At 38.9% G+C, this 23,435-nt stretch overlaps 1 protein-coding gene across 1 annotated transcript in view; it reads left to right on the top strand.

Annotated features, from left to right (window-relative positions):
* LOC148113168 (prosaposin-like) overlaps positions 1 to 23,435 on the top strand; it is a 36,436-nt gene that overhangs the window by 4,054 nt on the left and 8,947 nt on the right. Inside the window, exon 2 of the mRNA XM_087871790.1 lies at positions 17,115 to 17,245. Coding sequence (XP_087727916.1) covers positions 17,115 to 17,245 — 131 coding nt within the window. The remainder of the gene's footprint in view (positions 1 to 17,114; positions 17,246 to 23,435) is intronic.

Raw genomic sequence — 23,435 nt, 5'->3', positions numbered from 1 at the left:
CTCCATTCCCTCCCCACTCCAGGGGAAGGTTACTGCAAAATCCCCATTTCCTCCCGATCAGCTGGGACTCAGGAGGCATAGAATAGATGGAGGCAGGGCCAGTCAGAGGTGGTATTTACCAGTTCTCCAAACTACTCAAAATTTCCGCTACCGGTTCTCCAGAACTGGTCAGAACCTGCTGAAACCCACCTCTGAGCTAGACCTTATATTGCTTGTTCATTTCTGTTCTCTCTTGGCTTCTCAAAATTCACACATCATAACATACTCTTCCCTTCTATACTTGGTCAGGGAACAACAGGCCCTTCCTTGTGTCTTTCTGAAAGAAGCCCAAGGGATTGGTTAAACAGCCTGCCAAGGTGACCTCCTTTGTCTGAATGAAGCCAAACTGAATCTGAAGCCATTAATGATTTAGCTTTCTACCAACAGACTCAAAGTAGAGCAACACATGACCTGTGATTCTTAACACCTTTCATGTTGGCATCATATTTCAGCTGTATTTCAAAAATCTACCTTCAAGATCTGATGAATCATACCAAGGATTCTGTAATAATCCCACCCTCTTCTCTGGAGCATAGGCAGGGCATTATACCAAGTCGTTTTTCATGCCTAACTTGCCTTGAGGAAGACCTGTAGTAGGAAGTGTATACAATAGTCATTGCTAGGATCCTGGGAGTTACAGAAGGCACACCCCAACCCCCATATTATTGCACCACAGCCAGGTACATTGCTTAGAAGCCCTATGAGACGTCTCCTTGCCCCTAGGAGCTCTACATATTATTCACACGCAAAACATGACAAAATGAAACAATGAAAGCTAGAAGTTGTATAATCAACTTATGTTCTGAAAACAGCAGCAGCAACAAGAATAGGGTTTTTTATTTTTTATTTTTGAGGAGTCAGGATATTGAGTGCTCATACCATCTTCTTACAAAATGTAAAAAGCATTTATTGATAAGTTGTCTTTCCCTCATATGGGATAAATTTACGCTCATCGTCTTAAGCTCGTTCCTTTTGCTACTTACGTTTTGAATCTAAATTCTTGGTACCTGATTTTGAGGGTCCATGTAACCTGAAAGCAGAAAAAGACTAACTTGAGAGAGTGGAAAGAGAGAGGATGCAATACAATGAAAGGATATCGTGCATGCAATGAAAGGATATTGGGGACCCAGTTTGTGGGGGCAATAAGCTGACTTTGTATAAATATACAAAAGTATGAAGGCTATTGCTTAACGCATTGTAAGCCGCCCTGAGTCTCCGGAGAAGGGTGGCATATAAATCAAATTTAAAAATAAATAAATAAATAAATAAAATTATTATTTTTTAAAAAAAATTAGATAGATAGATAGATAGATAGATAGATAGATATAGATATAGATATAGATATATATAGATATATATATAGATATATATATATGATGAATTTGTTTGTATAATTCATATCTGTAGGCTTGGAAGAGGGCAGGGCTTTTCCCTCCAGACCTAATACATATTAACATCCCTAACACTCATTTCAAGTTTATGTATATAAACACATGCATGCATATGTATATTGAATTCTGCGTAGTTCAGACTAAACCTGTCTGCCCAAGGCCTAAGACGGTAGTATCAAAATACTAATTCTGAAAGCAATTAGCTTGATGAAAAGGAATGAGCTAACTTCCTTATTCAGTAAGTGGTTCTATGAACTTGCCTAGGAAATCTCCAGTTTGTCTTTCCCTGAGAATTCATCCTGCCTGCGTCGAGTTAAAAAAAAAGCATATTGATATTTTACCCCATTCTAACTCCATGCTCCAAATGTTGCTAAAAACAATAGAATAACATATATCTGCCGTAAGACAGGGTGATGGCTTAAAAGTGAGTAAAACCATGGATGACAACTGTAGATAATCTCTAGAACATGGATTCCCTCTGAACTCCGAATGATAACTAGAACCCATTTCTTCCTTTGCTAATATGGAGGAGATATATACAGATCATCCTCAACCTACATCCCTAATGGAGCCTGCTCATTATGGTCACAAGTTTTGAGGGTCATTTAAACAGGGCTACCATGTGATCATCTTGCTTAATGACCCCATCCCAATGCAGTTGATAAGCAAAGCATAGAGTGTCTTGGATCCAAGAGGATCCCAGGCCTCCCAAAGTCTCCCCACAGTCCCTCAAGCACCCCTTGCTCTGCTTTCCACTCCTCGGGAACTCCACAGGACCTGGGCCTGCTTTCCACCTCACCAGGTCCCTAGAGGCCCGAGGCCTGCTTTCATCCACTCCACTGAAGTCTACATCTCGTCACAGATCAGTCACTTTTCCGAAAACCTCTGAAGCTCCAGAGAATGCATTGATGCCTCATGAATGTAGCTGCTCTATTTGGAGCGGCTACAATTCCTTCTAGAAAATGGCGGCTGCCTCTGGGCCGCAGCCCCGTGGCCTAGAACACCAAGTGATAGAGAATGGCCTGCCTCCTCCCTTCACACGAGTTCCAGAGATCTTCGAAAGGTAAGGGGGTTGATCTGTGATGGGGCGTGGGAAGCTGGGTTTGGGGCCAGATGGGGATGAGGACCAGGCCCAAGGCCTATGGGGGGGGCTGGTGGTGATGAAAGCAGGGCCCTAGTGAGACATTATGAGGGGAGATGGATGGGTGGGGGGGCTGCTGCAGTGTCCCTGTGGTTGTGGTCATAAGGACAAATGACAATGGGGGCCACTACAGCGGCTATAACTTTGAAACGGGGTTGTAAGCAGCTTTTGAAGGGTCAAAATGTGTTCTCGTGTGAAGGACTGACTATCTGTACTGAAAAAGGTCTATGGTCTGGTTAATTTTTATAGAATTAATTTTAGAAGAAGACACGTTCCCCGAGTTTAAGGTGTACTTTATTCAAGGGATCGCAAATGTGCACGCCCCCACACTAAAGATCTGCAAGTCAGATGATGCTTTCTTATTAGGTTAGAGCCAGAATGGTTGCATAGATGCACTCAAAGCTGGGAAACCACTTCAGAGGCGGTATATCATTTTACCCACAGTCTGAATACATATCATTTGCTTGAGCCAACCATTCCTTTTTTGCCCTGGGGCTAATGTGGAAATATTAACACACCTGCATCTATCAAGCGTCTGCAGTGCTTCAACTGCAATAAGAGGCAATCATCTAGAAAGAGGAAAGAAGATCCAGCCATTCAGGGTGGGGTCCGTCTGCATATTTATTTCTGCTTCTTTCCCTGGGAGATACTCCATATTGTCTCTGTTCTCATGATTGCAAGTGCTGCTTCCTCTGCTATGCATGTATTCATCCGTTCCCTTGATAACCTACACAGTTAATGATGTTTGCAATAATGCTTATATCATATATGGGTGAGGGCATCTTATGCGGAGGAAAATTGGTTGTTGCAGATCTCATCACAACTGTGAAGTTGCCCAGTGAGGTTCAATGATGGAGGAATGGAGTTAAGCCTAGGTCTCCTGTGCCTCCTGTGCCTACACTTTCACAGCTACACCTCCAATATAGATATATTTGAGGGTGGGGGATGAGGAAGGGAAATAGTGACATAGTCAGCGATAGGGAGAGAATGAAATAATAAGAGTTGGAAGGGACGTTGGAAGTCTTCTAGTCTCCTAGAAGGAGACACTATACCACGGGTGTCAAAACTCTTTGCATCACACTGCCATCACGTGATGTTTCATGATGTTTTTCCCCTTCGCGGAGCTGTGATGTTCTGTGCGTGACGCATCTGGCCACTGCGGGCTGCCCTTTGACACTCCCTGCATACCATTTCAGTCAAATGGCTGTGTATCCTATGATTCAGAACATTTAGAGACGAAAAGAAAATGGGAGCAGGTAGAAGGGTGGGCATTTAGGTCTTGTTGATCATTAGTTGTCCTGTTAATTTTTCCTTTAGTTACTGAATATCAACATCCTCAGATTTATTTCTTTACATCTAACAATGAAAAATCTTTAAACAAATCGATACTGAAGAATCCCCATTGCTGAATTTTGTTTCCTTGTTACATACCAAAATACGGTAACATGTAAGCAATTATTTGCTGCAACTTCATGTAAGCAATTATTTGCTGCAATTTCATAATCTTCAATGTTAGCAGTATTATTTTCAGAAAACATAGCTATTTTAGAAAAATATTGAGTATTTTCGCTCTCAAAATATATCTCAGATTGCAACGATGCTATTCCCAGGATTCAGTTATTTCATAATGGTGACCAGAGGCAACCACAAGATCTGATGCTTCTGTTACACAAGACACAAGAATATCATATCACAAAATATTACAAACGGATAAAGTTTGCATCACAATGGCTGATGCAATATGCAATAACTGAAAGCATAATATGTCTTGCACCAAGACAAATTCCCTATGTGTCCAATCACACTTGGCCAATAAAGAATTCTATTCTATTCTATTCTATTCTATTCTATTCTATTCTATTCTATTCTATTCTATTCTATTCTATTCTATTCTATTCTCTGGATATTAGGGCAGTCAGTACTGTCTTTATTGTTACACCACATAACCATCTTAAACATAGATTTCAAGAATGTTGAAGAGTGCTAGCAAGTTAATCTATGATGCTGCCCATCTTCAAATAAGATTCAGACAAATACAAATTTGTTGTACAAGATTTGTACAAATCAAATAGAGGAAATACTATTTTACTCTTTGCTTGCGATAGCAAAATGCCTGTGACTCATCCAGCCACTTCATAAAGAGGGTAGACAATTCTTTGTGCATTTTGGTGTGTCGAAAGATTAAGTATGGATCCCCCCAGAACATTTGGGAAACAGCCTTTATCTTGGTCTGTAGTGCTCCCTCAGTATAAGAAATATAGCATAAAATAATTTGAAATAATAATGATGGTCATCTTTCTTTCCTTCCTCATCTTTCTCTCAATTAAGGGGATAATATTTTTCTGCTGGTATTGAAGACTCTGTTGAAATCTCAGTCTTGACAAAAAAATCACAATTCCACCTTTGCTTCTTTTAGAAAAATCCCACTGAGTCATTTTTGGATGTAACCTGTGTTCACAACATAGGAAGCATTTGAAGTAAATTACTGAAAACAGATAATCATCTCAACATACCAATTTTTGTTTTTTGTAAAGGAGTCTGCAAGCACAGGACATCCAGATTGCGTGATTTTCCTAGGTTTTATACTTAATGATCATTTTTTTAAAAAAAGCAGTAAATGTTGAGCCATATTGAACTCTACTGGATGATAATTTACAATTGGCAGACCCGTTCTGAACACATTCAGCCACTTTGTACATAATTTAAGATAGCTGGCCAAAATTTTAAGCAGAATAGCTGAACGCCAAGATGATTCAACTATCTTGCTAAGCTAGTTTTCCCCAATTGTTGTCTCCAAGATTAGATATCTTTTCCCAAGTCTCCAAAATCCTTCCTGAGTTGTAATATGAAATGTGACTGAGTCACATAATGACACACACAAATAATTAGATGAAAACTTCTGGCTCTGATTATTTTGGGGGTTGTGGTCTCAGCACTGCTGACCACAATAAGATTCATCTCATTGCTCCAAACCTTCCTGAATTTTTTCTGGATTTTGCTGAAAGCATGCAGGTATTTAATTAAAGTCATTATTAGTACATATCCCTTGTTCCAGGTCATCGTGTTATAGCAAGGCCCTGTTTCCTTCACAGTTATATAATGCGAAGTAATGCATTCTATAAATATTTTCCTTTGGAGGGAAAAAATGTAATTATCTTCATTAGCTTCCCATAAATCCATTCAATAAATCTATTCACTCCATATTTTATAATATGTTAGTTCAGTTATCAAAGATTCTAATTATTTTTGCAAAAAAATGAAAGCATAACATATAATCCTCAATAGGGAGAAATTTCATTAATTTAATATTGTGTATTTGGTTCATATTTGTATGTCTTTCCACATCTTTTTAATTGTAGCAGGACAGTAAATTGCCTTGATTTGATTTTTTTAAAGTATTTGTTTACCAACTTGATTAAAGGTCTATGAATACATTACTGAATTAAATGTAGGAAATGTACAGCTTTTTAATGATATAGAGGAGCTATTAGAAAATGAACACAATATCCGCAGTTGAACAAACACTTTTTAGGATGAATCGTATGCCTCCTAAAGGTGTGTTATTTTATTATAAAATATAAAGTATTGCCCAACTGTGAATTTACATTTCAGGCTGTAATTTAAAATGAAGCTAAAAAGATTTGCTGAGAGATATTCCTACTACTGAATTCAGTACAACAATACTAATCAAAATGGGAGTAATATTTTATTCACCATCCCTGATTTTTCACAAATCCTGTTTCTTTCATGTTGGTATAATATTTTAAAAAATGCCTCTCTGTTGGAGCAAACAGGTGATTCAGTCACTAAGAAAAATAATTATTCATGAACCAGCGTACAGGAAATTTATATTATATTTATATCTTCTTCAGTGTATCAGCTATTCTGATCTAGAGATACCTGAATTAGCTGAATTGCTCTGCTAAAACTTTTCCTGGTTGCTTGAATTAGCAGATTAGCCATTAATTTGACATGACCACGAAGACTTGAAATATTTTAATATTGGAAGATTACAGGAGCTGCTTTGAGTGTGTTTAATGAGTTAGGATTTTAACAGCAGTTTCATGAACAGAAGGTAAGCAGAGTAATCATATTTAATGAATGTAATTTATGTGGCTAGATCAGTGTGTCATGCCAGCCCTGGGTTAAAATCGGGTGGGTTCTAATTTTTTTTACTACGGTTCTGTGGGCGTGGCTTATTTTGTGGGTGTGGCTTGGAGGTCATGTGACTAGGTGGGCGTGGCTAGCTGGTCAGAGTCATTTCTGGAAGGTCCTCGACTTACGACCTGACTCATTTGTTTGCTTTTAACACTGATCAGCTGTAGGACGGCCCTTTGAAGCCCCGCGGCAAGAGTTTAAACAGTTTTTTTCCTTCTAGTCATCAGCTGGGACTCAGGAGGCAGCAATAGATTGGGGATGGGACCAAATAAAAGGTAAGAATAACGTGGGTGGGGGGGTGGGAGGGCGGGGGGGAGAACTGGTTCGGTGACATCATATCGTCACCGCTACTGGCTCTGCCGAACCGGACCAAACCGGGAGGAACCCACCGCTGGTTAAAATAAATGCAGGGTCAGTTGAAAAAGTTGAATACATTCAAGTGAATTGTTTAAAAGCAAAAAAAACAACAGCAAACCTTCTTCATCTGCTTGTTCTAGTTAAAATCCTGGTTAAAAGTGGAGGACAATTTTACCCAATATTGTGACCTTTGGATATACAGAATTCCAGCTCCCAACATTCCAAGCATAAATGTCCACCTGGTAATGGCATTGGTCATGACAATACAATCAAAGTTCCACTGTTTTTTTTTTAAACTGTGTCCCATCATTGTGGCCTCCGTGATGATCATTTTTGACCACACCTTGTGGATGCCCCTGATTCCAAGCTAAGTGATCGAGAATTATGGTAACAGAAGTCCAACAACTCTTCCTTGTATGGGGAAAGACTTTTAAGGAGTTGGCCTACTTAAACAAAACAAAACAAATCCAAAAGATGCTGACCCCAATGGAAGTTATTCAGGTAGTTGGCAGGTAGCAATTGTGTAGTAACAATTGGGAGGGGTTAGCATATCTCTGCATATGCTTCTGAAAGCATGCTTATAAGAGTTATGCATATAAGGAACACTTTTGCTGTGTGAGAGAAATTCTTGTCACTAAAATATTTTCAAGGCAGTTTATCCTGAGAAGTTACAGGTGCTGTGGTTATTAACATGTGTTGGTGTTTGGAAAGATACCTTGAATAACTGAGGAATGCAAGGGATTTGTATGTATTTGACGCCATCTTTGTAGCTGCCAAATACACCTTGTTTTCCTTGTCTTTGATTAAAAGAAACAGAACATCTCATGTAGGTTGAGGCAATTTCCTAGATGGTTCGGTGGTTACAGATGTGGATGAACAACATGTGGGTAGATGGTCAAGTTCCCATACAGCAGTGAAGATTGCATATTTTCAGATTAAGAGGCTACGGACTCAGTGGTGGGCTGCAATCGGTTTAACAACTAGTTCTGTGAGCGTGCCTAACGCGCTTCCGTGCAGCGTTCAAAATACAGCAATTTGAAGCTCAGCTGCTTACCTTCTAAGGCAGCCCCAGTAAGTAGAACAGCGGAGGCGCAGAAATCAGCTGTGCTGCGTGAATCAGCTGAGCCAGAAAGAAGGAAATATAGGACAACATAGGGCAGGGGTGGGTGGGCAGGGCCAGCTGATGGTCAGAACTGCCGGTTCACTAGAACCGGTCCAGACCTTTGAAAAAATAGCTTTGTGGAAATGGTTAGATGTTTTTTGTCGCTCAAATAGATAGGGTATAAATAAAAAGATACATAAGAGTACCTTGAATTCATATAATAAGACTGTATTATATTGTGCCCGTAGCTTTCTTTATTCTTTATTAGTTTCAGGTTTATGTCGTAGCTATCTAGGAAGCAAGCGTGACTGAGCCCTGGTCATCAGCAGAGATATACTGAAGGAATGAAAAAGCTAGTTTATTGAAGTGAAAATCATACTGAGATTGCATATCACACTACTGCAACATTTAGCCAAAGCAATAGATTCAGTTATCCAATCAATGAATGAGTGAGCAATTCGTTGTTAAGAAATTATTTTACAGTGAAGCAATCATTGAAAGAAACTCTAAAGCAATTCAAGTCCAAAAAATTCCTTTATCAGAATTTTTGACTTTTTAAAATAGAGATCATTTGTGTTCTTGCATTTCCCAAGATTGCGCCATGTCAGTTTGGGGGACTATAATCCCATCATCCTAACCAGTGGAATCAGTGGTGGGTTCCTCCCAGTTCGGCTGAGCCAGTAGAGGTGACGATATGACATCACTGAAACGGTTCTCTTTGTTCGGGAGCTGGGCCCTCCCCCCCTCCGCGTTATTCTTACCTTTTATTTGGCCCCGCCCCCAATCTATTTGCTGCCTCCCAAGTCCCAACTGATCGGCTAGAAGGAAAAAAACTGTTTAAACTCTTGCCATGGGGCTTCAAAGGGCCGCCCTACAGCTGATCAGTGTTAAAAGGCAGTGTGGTGGTAGACCAGTGCACTCGAAAAACAAATGGGTAGACCGGTGCCTCCAAAAACAAATGGGTAGACCAGTGCCTCCAAAAACAAATGGGTAGACCAGTGCCTCCAAAAACAAATGGGTAGACTGGAACCCTCCATGAACAAATGGGTAGACCAGCAGTTAAAAGCCTGGTAGACCAGTACCTCTGCTAAATCCTAAAGAATTGTCACATGACCATCAAACCATGCCCACAAAATAAGCCACGCCCACAGAACCGGTAGTAAAGAATTTTAGAACCCATCCCTGAATGGAACAAATACCATAGGGCTAGTGGCAATGGTCACTACAACTCTACAACTAACATCGTAGAGAACATCAGGAGGTTTGTTGAGGCCGATTGAGTGGCTTAGCACAATTGTTGAGACTGCAAATTTGTGTTGCTCCAATCCATTTGTGTGCACTTCACACTTTATAGAGCCAGGATTCTCATTTATGGAATGTTCTTCCCTCCTTACAGCAGCCTCAAATTTCTTTGAATGCATTTGAGAAAGATTTAAAAACTTGACTGATTTAATAAAGCGGATTGATTGATGGAAACAGATGTTGGAAATAGTAGTGAATCAAGTTTGATGGTAGATATAAACCTTGTTGCTGTAATAAAGTCAGATGGCATGGCAGTCAGTTCATGGGCCTAAGATATTGTAGTTGTACAAGTATTATTTATTGTAAGTATTGTGACTCTAAATATACTCTAAATTGCTTTTATTGTTTTTTGTGTCATTTTAACTGGTTTTATTAGGGCTTTATTTATTTAGTTCAGTCATTGACCAATAGAATATGTAAATATCATAAAATATAAAACACTAGATCCAACATATAAAATTAGTCTAAAATGTATAAAAACCAAAGTTAATCTAAAAATTTAAGAGAGTTAAGATGAGCTGTGCCACTGAAGAATAAGAAACTCATAGCCACATTTTTAGCTATGTAGACTGTCAGGGTGGCAGTTAATCCCATTCCGCTTTTGGGTAATTGCACCTTGATTAGAGAATGGATCGTGGCTTTTTCCTTGCAGCATACTTTAAGAAAATAAACCCAAGATATATTCTAATAAACACATTTTATTATAAAAAAGTAAAAACGTTCTTACTAGCTAATGTGGCAGCGTTCCTGCCTTGCCTCTTGGCAGGCGAACAAAGAAAGTTAGAAGGAAGTGAAAGAATGTGAAAGAATGTGGACATGCGCAGTGGCTTCTGAGATAAGAGTCAAATCAGTCTACTGTAAGTCTTAGAATGGGAGCCCAGCTGACAAATACAAAAAACGCAGTGACATAGACCTACTGCTATCTATAGTCCATAAAGTTCTTATACTTTTGCATAATACCCCCTGAGCAAAATCTCACAACCTGAGCTGTAACAAATTACAACAATTACAACAAATTGTAACAAACAGTTCCAAATAGGCCATGGCCCAGTAATGGGCTGAGGCCCGGGGGTTGGGGAACCCTGCCATAGAGAAAGCCTACTTCTGCTTAAGGAAGGTTAAATTATATAGGTATTTAGCAGAGGTTCTAGGAAGGCCTTCTATTAACATAAAGCAAGGATTGGGAGCTTTAGATAAATCCTTCTGCAATCCCACATCAGCTATCCTTGATTTGACTCTGTTCACAGCATCCTCGCAACCAATGTCATTTAGAAATCCAATTGAGCATCTACAGATATTAATCTTTTTCATGCAGGTTAATTGCCAAGTATCTTTATATTTGTCCAGTAATAACAGAGATAGTAAACCATTGGGGTTTAGTAAGATTCTAATCCCGTTTAACAGTATTCTGCACCAAGCTTGAGACTCAAATATTTTTAGCCTCAGGTTTTGTATTGGCCATGCATCTCGGGGCACCTATAATATCCCTAAGGAAATTTGAATGGACATCTCTTGACCTTTTTGACTAAGATCATGTTTGTGTTTTTACTAGCTAATTTATTCTGTGCCTGAACCGTTCTCTGGTGGGGAGTATGTCCTAGATAAAATCTTTATTAAATAGCATAGTTATAGCAATAAAAGAAAATCCACAGTCATTCTAATTAGCCACTGGAAAAATGTCAGACAAGTGTTTTTAAAGAATAAAGCAGATTTATCGGCTAGCCATTCTCCAAAAGAACATCAATTTAAAACAACATGGAACTTCTCCAGTAAAAAAAAATGATTTTGAATTATTTCAGAACTTTGTCTTGTTATTCATATTTATCACCTACTTACATATTAAAATCTATGCTTCAAATGTGCAGTTTGGCAAAGGCAAAAGAAGAGACTCCTCTCCCTCCTATACCCAGGACAATATTGTATATGCTGTATTCTGTTGACTCATCTCTGTCCGGATGATTTATACTGAATCTAAATTAATTAGACCTAAATATGCTTCAAATATGCAACTCGGTTATTTTATTTTTTTAAATGGGGAGATGAAAGGAGGGTGTGGACCGAGTAAATGATGTTCTAACCTAGAAAATTATGGATAATCCAAACATTCGTTTCTCTCTGGAGCAAGACATATGACGCCCTGATGAGCTGTTTGTTCACCTGATTCATTAAAGATGAGGCGAGAAAGCAGGTCACCAATGGTGAACTACTGTGGTAAACTTTGCTATGGTGACCTATTATGCACAGGTTTTCAGCAGACAGCAAAGAGGTGAAAGGTTTGCTCTTCAAAATCGGCATACCCTCATTAATCGTTTGAGCCCTGCATCCTGATTTTAGGAACCCTTTTCTTCTTTCTCCCAAGATGGGTGTGTCATGCAATAAGGCACAATATGGAGGGAAACGTAATCTCAGGAATACAGTGGCCCAACGGGAGTGGGTGTGAGCTTCTCTCAACTAGTAATGAACTGCTGGAGCAAGATGAATGGAATTCATATAATTCCTAGGGGAAAAGGTCTTCTCCAGTTCCAGCTGCTTCCTCTTCCACATTTCCACCTTTATTCTTTTGAGAGAATCTGTGTTTTTATTTGATCCTTTATCAGGATGGAACAAATAGCTTGTTTTTTGGGGAGGTCTTTTTAACCCTTCCCCCCAAAAAATTTTGATCAGGCTTCTGATTTGACAGATTGACCCTGTTTGTATATATTTGATCCCAGGTGCAAAGATCCCAAAAAATTATGCATTTGAATTATCCTAGGAATTGGTTTCTCTAGTCCAGTGTTGGCGAGCTTTTCGGCACCGAGTGCTGAAATGAGAGCGTGCATGCACGCAGACACATGTGCCGAAAATGGGAAGAGCAGCCGATAGTGGTACGTAGAGCCATCTCTCCGGGCATGTGAGCCGTCGCCCGTTGCTCTTCCGGGTTCCGGAATGCCAGCCAGCTGATCTTCATGCACGTGGGAGTACCGGAAACCGGAAGAGCAGCCGCCCGGTGCACATGAGCGCAGGGTGGCTACTCTTCCGGTTTCCGCCACACGCATGCACACCAGTCACCTGGTCTTCCGGTCTCTGGTGTGCATGCGTGTGTGAAGACCAGCTGGCTGGAAGATCATCTTCCAGGTGTGTGCATGCGCATCGGCCAGCTGATCTTTGCACCCTCATGCACGCCAGAAACTGGAAGACCAACTGGCCGGCACGCCGGAACCCAGAAGAGCAACGGGCGACGGCTCACATGCCCAGAGAGATGGCTCTGTGTGTCACTTCTGGCACACGTGCCATAGGTTCATGATCACTGCTCTAGTCTAAACACTAAAACTGTAGTCTGTGATTCTATCACATCAAAATGGATTCCTCCTTAGGAGAATGATTAAGCCATCAAAATACAGAATGCATCACATTCCTGCATATAACAAATGCATTAAAATTATTCCTCTTCATTGTATCAGGGTATGCTTAAATGGACAGAAGGCAAATCCTCGTAAGTATTTTAACACTTGCATAATTCTTAAATTGGTCAACTGTTTAATGTTCACTTCCTTCTAGATTTAAAGGAATCAATTTTACGTCCTATGTTTAATTGAAACACCAAGAGGGTGGCTGATTCAGAAGGAATTGCTGTATTGTATATGTGAAAGTTTGGTCCTTTTCTTTCTACCTGCAATATTTCTGGAAATCATTTTTCACAGCCCCAAGTAGGCTCTGGAAGCAAAATTTCTATGGAGGCTTATATCTCAGGGAAGTAGACTTAAGGATCACAAAGATTTCTGTTCCTTTTTTGTCATTATTCTATCAATGAGAGGCAATAATCTCAGTACTGCACTATGTGTGTGTGTTTGTGGGTATATATTATACATCATATCATATAGCGTGTGTGTGTGCGCGTACAAATCAATCCATACATGTTTTCTGACCATTTTCATTGAACAAATCAAACACACACAGATGCATGTCTGCTTCCTGAGAAAGTAAGAAAAACCAAGAAAGCAAATTGCAAGAAAAAGAAAAACCAAGAAAAATGACTTGGCCTGTAAAAGCTGAGCAGAGCAGTACATACTACAAGGTCTTGCATGTGGACACTACAAAAACCCAGTAAATAATTAGCAAAATGACTATACGTAGATATACCTTTTAAGAGATTTTTTAAAATACCGTGTTTCCCTGAAAATAGGACCCTGTCTTATAATTTTTTTGTACCCAGAAATAAGCGCTTGGCCTTATTTTCAGGGAGGTCTTATTATTTTGGGGCGCGTGCAGCAAAACGGGGCTCCTCTTGCCGTCTTACATGATTTCCAGCTCTGTCTCCCTAACCCTAACCAGCTGGGGCCAGCTGCGCATGTGTTTAAATATTTTCAGGGACGGCTTATTTTCAGGGGAGGGCTTATTTTTGGGGAAACACGGTATTGAAAATTTTGAAAAACATTTTATTGTTTTTCCTGCTTTGCAGCTGAATTACAGCCTGACTTGAATGCAGCTCTCTGCATTCCTTATGTGTGCAGAGTGTGTGTACACACACACACACACACACACACACACACACACAGAGAGAGAGAGAGAGAGAGAGAGAGAGAGAGAGAGAGAGAGAGAGAGAGAGAGAGAGAGAGAGAGAGAAATATATAGTCATATAGCAAGCTTCAGTTGTGTGAAAATACTTATTTTAAATAGCTTGTGGCTGACTATATTAATTTTATAAGCAGGACACTATAATCTGATCCTAACCACACCACCCTGGAAACAAATAACAAAAAAGAGATTTGGGGTGTTATGAAAGAGAAAACACCACCTACACATAAGTACAGATAAGTAAGGTAGTGAATTATGTAGGGAAATCTTCAAGGAAAAAGCATTTCATCAACAACAAAAAAAGATTTTGACATGAAGAAACAAATAGATAATGAGGTAGAAAATAATTTATATTTCTTATTCTAAATCTACCGCAGATTTAAGATAATAGAGAGAGACTGTAGAAAGATAATAGATTAATGCAGAGAGGCTATGTTAGGATAATAGGAAAGGCAATAAAATGAGTGATGGGTTAATTAATTCCTTGTTCAATGTTTATGTAGAGTGATTATACAGAGTGATCTCTTAAAAGTATCAGAAATATTATTGGCTATTTCAGGCACTGAGAGCATGATTTTACAGATGCAAATCTCAAGAAAATGTGTATTAATACACAGATGTTGGACAAATACATTAGCACTTGGAGAAGATCTACTCTTCTGTCAAATATCAAATATATACTTCATAATGGGGTTCAGATAAACACAGTTAAGCGGTTTATTTTATAAGCCTTGATAACATATTAGTTAATTGGTTGTGTGAAAGCTGTCCTATGCCAAACCAATCCTTTGTCATCCTTGGACATATTTTCTACCTGCTTTAACCTGTAATAAGTGTACGAGTGGGTGTGTCCTCATGGAATGATTGAAAGGTTCATATTTTATGTTTAAGTTCCCAGAGAGTTTATATGTGCTCGGAGAAGTTCAACCATTTTTCAAGTGCTCTTAACTATGCCCATTCAATGTTAAACTAGTGCTTAATGTACAAGGGGGTTCTCTATTCACAAGATGGAAGGTATTGCTGAAATTTCTTTAATAAAGTTAATATTTGTCCTGAACAAATATTTGTCTTGAACCTGTTTTATTTTAGCCTGGCATAAAAGCCACAACTTACCCAAGTGCCTCTTGCAAAGGCCATTAACTGCTCTCAAAACAATCCTGCCTTATAATATACTTCTCTGAAATGGTTTTCATTTCACCGTATTTGATATGAATGGACATTGTCCCAACCGGGACCTTTCTGTTCTTTCAAAATCACAAAAAATAATTCTGCATCTGATCTACCTTGATAATTAAGTGAGGCTGAAATCAAATCTTTTAATAAGGTGGCAGCCTGGGTATGGATTCATCCTATCTGTTACTCCCTTCCAGGGGTGGGCTGCTAGGGGTTCGCAGGGGTTCAGGGAACCTCTAGCTAAGATTCTGTGCAGTTTGGAGAACCCCAAAATCCCACTCCTGGCTGGCCCTGCCCCGCCCACCACTCCCCTCCCAGGAATCCCCACACGACCCGTTTTGGATGCAGGTAACTGCAGGGCACGCGTGGAGGCTAAGGGAGGGCGAAAAATGGGCCTAGCGGAAGTTTGGGAAGGCTGAAAATGGGCCCGTTTCAGGCCTCCAGAGAGCCTCCAGAGAGCCTCCAGAGAGCCTCCAGAGTCTGGGAAGGCCATTTTCACCCTTCCGGAGGCTCGAGGAAAGCCTCTGGAGCCCGGGGAGGGCAAAACGCCCCCTGCTGTGGTGCAGGAGGCCGACTAGGCCACACCCACCATGGCCACACCCACTCAGCAACCGGGCAGAGAACTCCTTGCCAAAATTTTTGAAGCCCACCCCTGCTCCCTTCCCCATCAAAACCAGCATTCTGTACTTGCTAAATATAACAAAACATTGTTTTATGTTGTTTTAATGTATTTTCTTAAAACCTCTTCCACCGCCCTCTTGTTATATGGACGACAATGCCAGAATTCTAATTTGGAGAACTGCCAATAGAGGAAAGAAGACATACTGTGCCAAAGTTCTGCCATAATGTATAGCATGCATGAATCTATAAGAGACTGAAATATAATTAGAGCCTGAAAATCTTGTTTGTGCTCTTCCTGGTGTCAGCATCTTCCAAAAGTTGATATACAGTTGGAGTACATCTTTATAAGCTGCACAGCAGGTTACTTATCATCAAAGTTAGTTATTTGTTCCATGGAACATCCCCTTTTAATATTTGCTAGGCCACCCATGACCCATTGAGTCATCGCTTCAGAGATATTTCCTTATCTAAATAAAGAAACAGAATTACCATGAACGGAAATGACTTCTAACTTCAAGATGGCTTCCCCAGTGAGTTTTTTGTGGGAAGGTGGCAGTCAGCATTGGTAATTTTCCCTCTCCCTTTCCCCCTTCCCAACTCCTCCCCTCTTTCCCCTTTCCTTTCCTTTCCTTTCCTTTCCTTTCCTTTCCTTTCCTTTCCTTTCCTTTCCTTTCCTTTCCTTTCCTTTCCTTTCCTTTCCTTTCCTTCCCTGCCCCTTTTCCCTCCCCTTCCCTCAGAGGTGGGTTTCAGCAGGTTCTGACCAGTTCTGGAGAATCGGTAGCGGAAATTTTGAATAGTTCGGAGAACTGGTAGTAAAAATTCTGACTGGGGTAAATTACTGTTATTCCCGTTTTACCAAGCGGGCATTAGGAGTGTATTTCTTTCTCCAGGTGATTCCTACATGGCTGAATTAGGCTTTGAGGCCATGTCTATGGTTCTAAAAGTTTCTTCCTGGATCAAATCTATATCAAATCTATATCCAGGGAGGCAGGGTGGGTTCTACTTACCTTTACTACCGGTTTGCAACAGGATCGCTTGTGCGCGTGCCTTGCTTCTGCGCATGCGCAGATCGCTTCTGGTGATGTCAGAGTCAGTGGGCGGAGCCTCCTGATGGTTTTACTACCGGTTCTATAGATCCAGTCCAAACTGGGGGCAACCCACCACTGCAGGGAGGGCTCAAATCCATGATTGAAAGTAGCACTTGGGTTGACTATGAGATAAAGCTATTTTCCGTTGAACACCTAACATCTATTGTCTCTCTTCTCCTTGTGGACAGCTGCTGGAAATCCTGTGACATCACAGAAAGAATGTACAGAGGATCCATCAATATTGTGTCAGGATCTTGCTACAGCTCTGAAGTGTGGAAGCTTGGAGCGCTGTTTCCAGATGCTGCAAGTTAATAACCCTGTGAGTATACATGACACTGTAATAAAAATTTCCATTTCATTCTTCATCACATTTCCATTTCACCATATCTAAGGTCTAGATCAGTGTTTTTCAAACTTGGCGAATTTAAGATGTGTGGACTTCAACTCCCAGAATTCCCTAGATAGTTAGGTCTGTGTTTGTGTATGTGTTGAAGACTGCATTGTTTATTTAATAAATAAATGTTGTCCTCTGTAATCAAATGACTATTAGCAGTTTACAATATTTCTCAATCCATTACCTGAAATCTTCCATAATATAATAATAAAATAAAATTGAACTTCAAATATGCACGCATTTAAGTGTAGTAAAATTAAAAATAAAACCAATAAGTGAAATACATAAATAGATGGGGGCAATCACATTGCAAAAACTCTTCCAAATAATTCTGTTTCAAAGAAGTCTACAAAATGCCATTAAAATGGGAGCTGATTGTATTTTGGGGGAGGAATATTATATTAAGTGCAACAGTTGCTGGACCTCTGAGACTTTTACTTCACAAAAGTAAAGACAAGTAGGAATTCCTCTTGGGACACCTGCAGTGAAGCTAGTCTGAGAACATGATCCTAGAGACAGTCATCTCTTTGTACCCAGGTTACATGCAAGAAATAGTTGAAAATTAGGGTCCTCACTCATGGTCCCCAGTTAGAAGCAAAGGGAACTTCTTGTTTCAGCCTTTCACCTTTAACCTCTTCAAGATGTAATTCATATAGAAGTGAGTCTTTTCTAGCTTCAGCCTCTTCTTAAAAAATACTATTTTTATTTCAAATACATTAACTTACTGTTCATTGATAGCTTAGCCAAGCCTGCGCTCCACATCCAAGATGGAACTAATCCACCCCTAGAATCCACCATTTACATCTTGCATCCAGTTCTGGTCACCATGATACAAAAAAATATGTTGAGACCCTGGAAAGTGTGCAGAGAAGAACAACAATGTTGCTAAAGGGTCTGGAGGCTAAATTGTACGATGAATGATTGAGGGAGCTAAGTATGTCTAGCCTATCGAAGAGAAGGATTATGGGGGACATGAAAACTGTCTTTCAGTACTTTAGGTGCTGTCACAAAGAAGAGGGGATTGACCAGGGGTGAAATGCTACCGGTTTGCATCGGTTCACGTGAACCGGTAGTAATAAAAGCTATCAGTTCGGGCGAACCGGTTTTTCCGACAATTAGCTGTGCCGCGCGATTTATATTTGGAAATCCTACTTTCTAGCGAATCTAAATCGCGCGACACTGTTCCCCCCTGCTGTTCTACTTACCTTCTTAAGCCTCTTTTTTCTGCATGAAGTGTGCATTTGGCGCACACTTCATGCAGGCATGCAGCACAAGTTCGGAATGTACCGCACATGCGCAGGCAGAGAACTGCAGGCAACTCCCAGAGGATTTCACCACTGGGATTGACTTATTTTCAAGGGCACAAAAGAGGGCAGGACAAGAAGTAATAGATGGAAGCTTGTTAAAGAGAGAAGTAAGGAGAAGTTGTGGGTGCTTCATCACTGGAGGTTTTAAAAAATAGACTGGACAACCATTTGTCAGGGATGGTATAAGACTCATGCCTTGTGCAGAAGATTGGATTAGAAGACCTTCCAGCCCTACGATTCGATGATAAAGAGATGGAAATAAGGAAATGAAAAGTTTATGCAAATAACATAATCAATCTTGACCTCGCTCTTGAATTGCCTAGATAAAATGTAGCAATAAATTTGGATTTATTCATAAGACATTTCAGTACTGATAGTAATTAAAGAGTTTTAGATGCTTCCAATGTCTTTGGCTAAATAATGAAATTGAAATATATTTTAATGGGTATACCACTATTGTGACAAGTTAGACGATCCAAATTCTTGCAAAAACTCATCAAAAAACAATGAGTGGCAACAAAGAGACCCTAAAACAACAAAACAAAACAAAACAAACAAAAATCTCTGCCATTTTCAGATTACTATTATCCCAAATTATGAATTTGTCATGTGAATGAAAGTAAAAATTGTATTTCTGTCCATCCATCTTCTCAATATGCGTTGCAGACTTTAATTCTGGGAATACAGTAGAATGTTTATTACATAAGGAAAAAGTTGCTTATTAGCCTTTTAAATATGTCCTTGACGGTTTTTGGAGAGTGTTATTGATTAGGAACTATAATACAGTTATTATATTATCTGAGTAATTTAGGATTGAGATGCTGAAAAATAAATCTGGAGTAAATCAGGAGCTGAAGAAGAAAAAGTATACTCTTGCTACATAAAATGTAAATGTTGCTTTATAACTATGAAATGAAAATCGAACATACCATATAGTATAGTACATATATGTATATGTATATATGTATATATATGTGTGTGTGTGTGTGTGTATATATATATATACATACATATAGTAGTTTCCATGAATAAAGTCCAACTTTACCTTGACAATTGTATAATCTGACCAAGGAACTAAAACAACACAAATCTGACAATTTTTTTTTGTTGTTAATATGCTGTGTTCAACAGCCAAAATAAATGGTTATGCTGTGTTTAACAGCCAAGAAATAAAAATGATTGGTTTAAAAACAAAGATAAAGACAATAATGTTGGGGTTTTTTTTTTAGAAAAATATAAAATGAGGTGGGATAATTAAAGTGAGGGGAGGTATGTTGAGAGTGATAGTTAAGATAAAATGAATAATGATAGGATTAATAATAGAAATAAAGAATATAAATTTTGAATTTAATAGTTAGAAAAAAAATGGGTATGTTGAAATTAAAATTTTTTGGAATGTTTAAAATAATTGAATGATTTATAATGTTAAAATATATCCATCTAAGCAAATGAAAAAGAAAATGGATTGATAATTGGTTAGGATTTAAGATTTAAGTAATGGGTTTTTGGGGATAATGGCATAGTTATATAGATAGATTTGAGGGAAATACTTGTTTTAAAATATTTAGTTGTGTTAATTGAAAAATAAGATTTGTTAATGATTTGCTTTAATATGTGACCGGAGCAAAAGCTTCGTTTTGAAAAGATGTGTTTTATGTTTTTGTTTTAAAAATTAAATATATATATATATTAAAAAAATCTGACAAATAATGATAATTGATTAAAATCTGTAACCATAATTACTTGTTCTACATGTTTTATCTAAAAGCATATTCCACACATTTAAACTAAGAAAATATTCGAAACATTCATGCAAAGCATGGGTAATCTTTAGATGGCCATTATAATTAGCAAATGCAATACAATTATTAAATCAATCACCAGTCCTAAACTATGTAATATAAAAAATCACTTATTTCTTTATGTATTATGTATTTGGAAGACCTTTTGATCAAAGTTACTATACCCTTAGCAGATTATGAATTTCCATTTTTATATATTTAATCAAACCTTTGTTGATAAAAGATCTGTTTCATGTGAAAGGATTTGACCTTTTTGTTTTTTTTGTTTTTGTAAAGCAAGAACAAATCTTTGAATTTTAAATTGGATGGTTTTAAATTTAAATACTTTAAATTTAAATTAAATACTTTAAATACTGCTAGGAAAAAAAATAATACATATTTAACCTTGATCAAATAAGCCAGCTTTATAAACCTTCTTTTTCATTTAAAAGTCTTGAAGTTTTTTCCTTTTAAATAGTGTCCAAAAGCTAATTTCTTTCCATTCTTTCTTTATCTTTCTCAGGAACTCTTTCATAAGTATTAGACATCTCTTTTGTAACATTTTCACAGTGCTATTTCAAACTGAGTGACACATGATTTGTGAGAATTTTCAGGTGATTCAAACAGTTTTCTGCTTGCCAATTAAGTGGAAGAGAGCAAGCCTATTGCCCTGCAGAAATTGAGATTATAAATTCAACACATGCATAATAATTAGTTCTTCCTCTCTGTTGAGAGAACATTCCCACTGGATAATTGGTAGTATTGTGAAGATGTTGAATATTACATCACAGTGGATTAATCCAGTAAAATGGATGGGACTATATTGTCCATTTATTTCTAAAGAACTGGTATTTATCTGAAAGTGAATCTAACATTACATGTATAGCAGTAGTGGGATTCAAATCCCGTCACTACCAGTTCACTCATGGGTGCACACACTCTCTCTCTCGCATGTGATGCTTCTGCACATGTGCAGAGACATCCGGATGGATGGGTGGAGTCTCCCACCGCCGCTGCTACCATTTTGCCTGATCCAGGGCGAACCGGTAGCAACCCACCACTGAAGTATAAGGTCTTCTGTTTGAGCAGGGGGTTAGATTAGAAGACCACCAAGGTCCCTTCCAACTCTTTAATTCTATTATTCCATTATCCTTTTCCCATCCTCTCTTAAAGCTGCTCCCCTCCTGCAACAGACAGTTGTCTGATCTTTCACACTTGTCCAGATTCTCCAGAATCCATTTGAGAACTACAGAGGGAGTCATAGGAGTATCTGTTCTGCTGGTGGAAGGCCACAGTTAGATGTATCTACCACCTTGACCCAACCAATATCAGTACAATCTGCAGGATGAACTGTATATACTGTATTTCCCTTTTTGCTAGATCCTGTTTAGTTAATTCTGAAATCCTCTTAAATTTTCTAACCCTCATTTTTGAGTCAGTGAGAAAATGGAGACAGAACTTCTTTTTACTGGTCCAATTTTCTTTTCAGTCAACCAGCCTTGTCTTCTGCCCTGGAGACTGAGGCCTTGAATTATTACATGAAAGATACAGCATTGCCTAAATAGCAGACATATATTTCATCTCATTCAATTGACCACTTCTCATCTCTTTTAACATCTATACCAGCTTAACCAATTCCTTACTCCTTGGTTGCAGTAAGTGATGTTAGAAGGAAAAGGATCTCACGGGCAACAGTTCCCATCATCCCTACAGTATTTTCTGGGCTGCTGCAAATGTTGGGAATATTTGTCCAACTCATTGGGAATTCAGGAAGGAAAAGGTGTGTAAGACAAGCAGATGGCCTGGTTTTTCTGGTGGCCTTTATATTCATGCTCCAGTTTCTTTGAAGCTGCACTAAAATGTGGCCTATTTTAGGATATATGGGAGGAAGCTTTGTTTTATTAACAGAATAACAGAGTTGGAAGGTACCTTGGAGGTCTTCTAGTCCAGCTTCCTGCTCAAGCAGGAAACTCTATATCATTTCAGACAAATGGTTATCCAACATCTTAAAAACTTCCAGTGTTGGAGCATTCACAACTTCTGGAGGCAAGTTGTTCCACTGATTAAATTGTTCTCACTGTCAGGAAATTTCCCCTTAGTTCTAGGTTGCTTCTCTCCTTAATTAGTTTCCATCCATTGCTTCTTCTCCTGCCTTCAGGTGCTTTGGAGAATAGGTTCACCCCCACTTCTTTGTGGCAGCCCCTTAATGTTGGAACACTGGAATAATGGAACACATTATTCAATGGGCATATTTATGTATAATAACAGTCAGCTCTTGATTATGTGGCTGTAATGCCATAACAAATCGGATTACAGGTATAAAACCTTCTGACGGAAACTGATAAGATGAAACAAGACAGTACAAGTGTCTCTTGGAGATCTGCACAAGCATCAATGCAATCAAATCTTTCTCAAGAGCTTGTTGCAAATCTGGCTTTGCCTGCAAAAAATGTTATCTTTTGTAGATGACAAAAGAAAAATAGTTTTGAAATGATCTGACTGGTGGGTTTTATTCTGCAATCGACGCGATGGGAATTTTTCTCAGAGGCCTTGTGGAAATAGATCCACAAAGCAAGTTAAAGGGTAGATCGTGAGTAACATTTTCTCAGCTTAAAAATACGTATCTTGTAGGGACTATTCCAAAAACGGCCTTCAGGAATTGCTGATGGCATCAACTGCATTACCATTTGAATTACCGTATTTTTCAGAGTATAAAACACACCTTCCCCCCCCCCCCCAAAAAAGAGGGTGAAAATCTGGATGCTTCTTATACTTCGAATGTAGCCTTGCCCAACTTCTCAAATGGAGGTTTCAGAGGCTGAAAAAAAGCATCAGAAACAAAGCTTCAGAAAAGAAGCCCCCAAACAGAGCTTCAGAGGCTTTTTTTCTGAAGCTCTGTTTCGGAAGCTTTCAGAGGCAGAAAAAAAAAGCAAAAAAAAAAGCAAGGCACAGAGCTCACAACCAAGGAACCTGTTGCTAAAATTCACCTCTGGGAACAGCTGATTGGGGGTATTCCGGGAGGCCGAT

The sequence above is a fragment of the Pantherophis guttatus genome, chromosome 6 (genome assembly GCF_059756535.1).
Source record: "Pantherophis guttatus breed Tessera chromosome 6, ASM5975653v1, whole genome shotgun sequence".
NCBI lineage: Eukaryota > Metazoa > Chordata > Lepidosauria > Squamata > Colubridae > Pantherophis > Pantherophis guttatus.
Note: the sequence above shows the minus strand (reverse complement) of the source record. Positions and strands in the feature narration are given on the sequence as shown.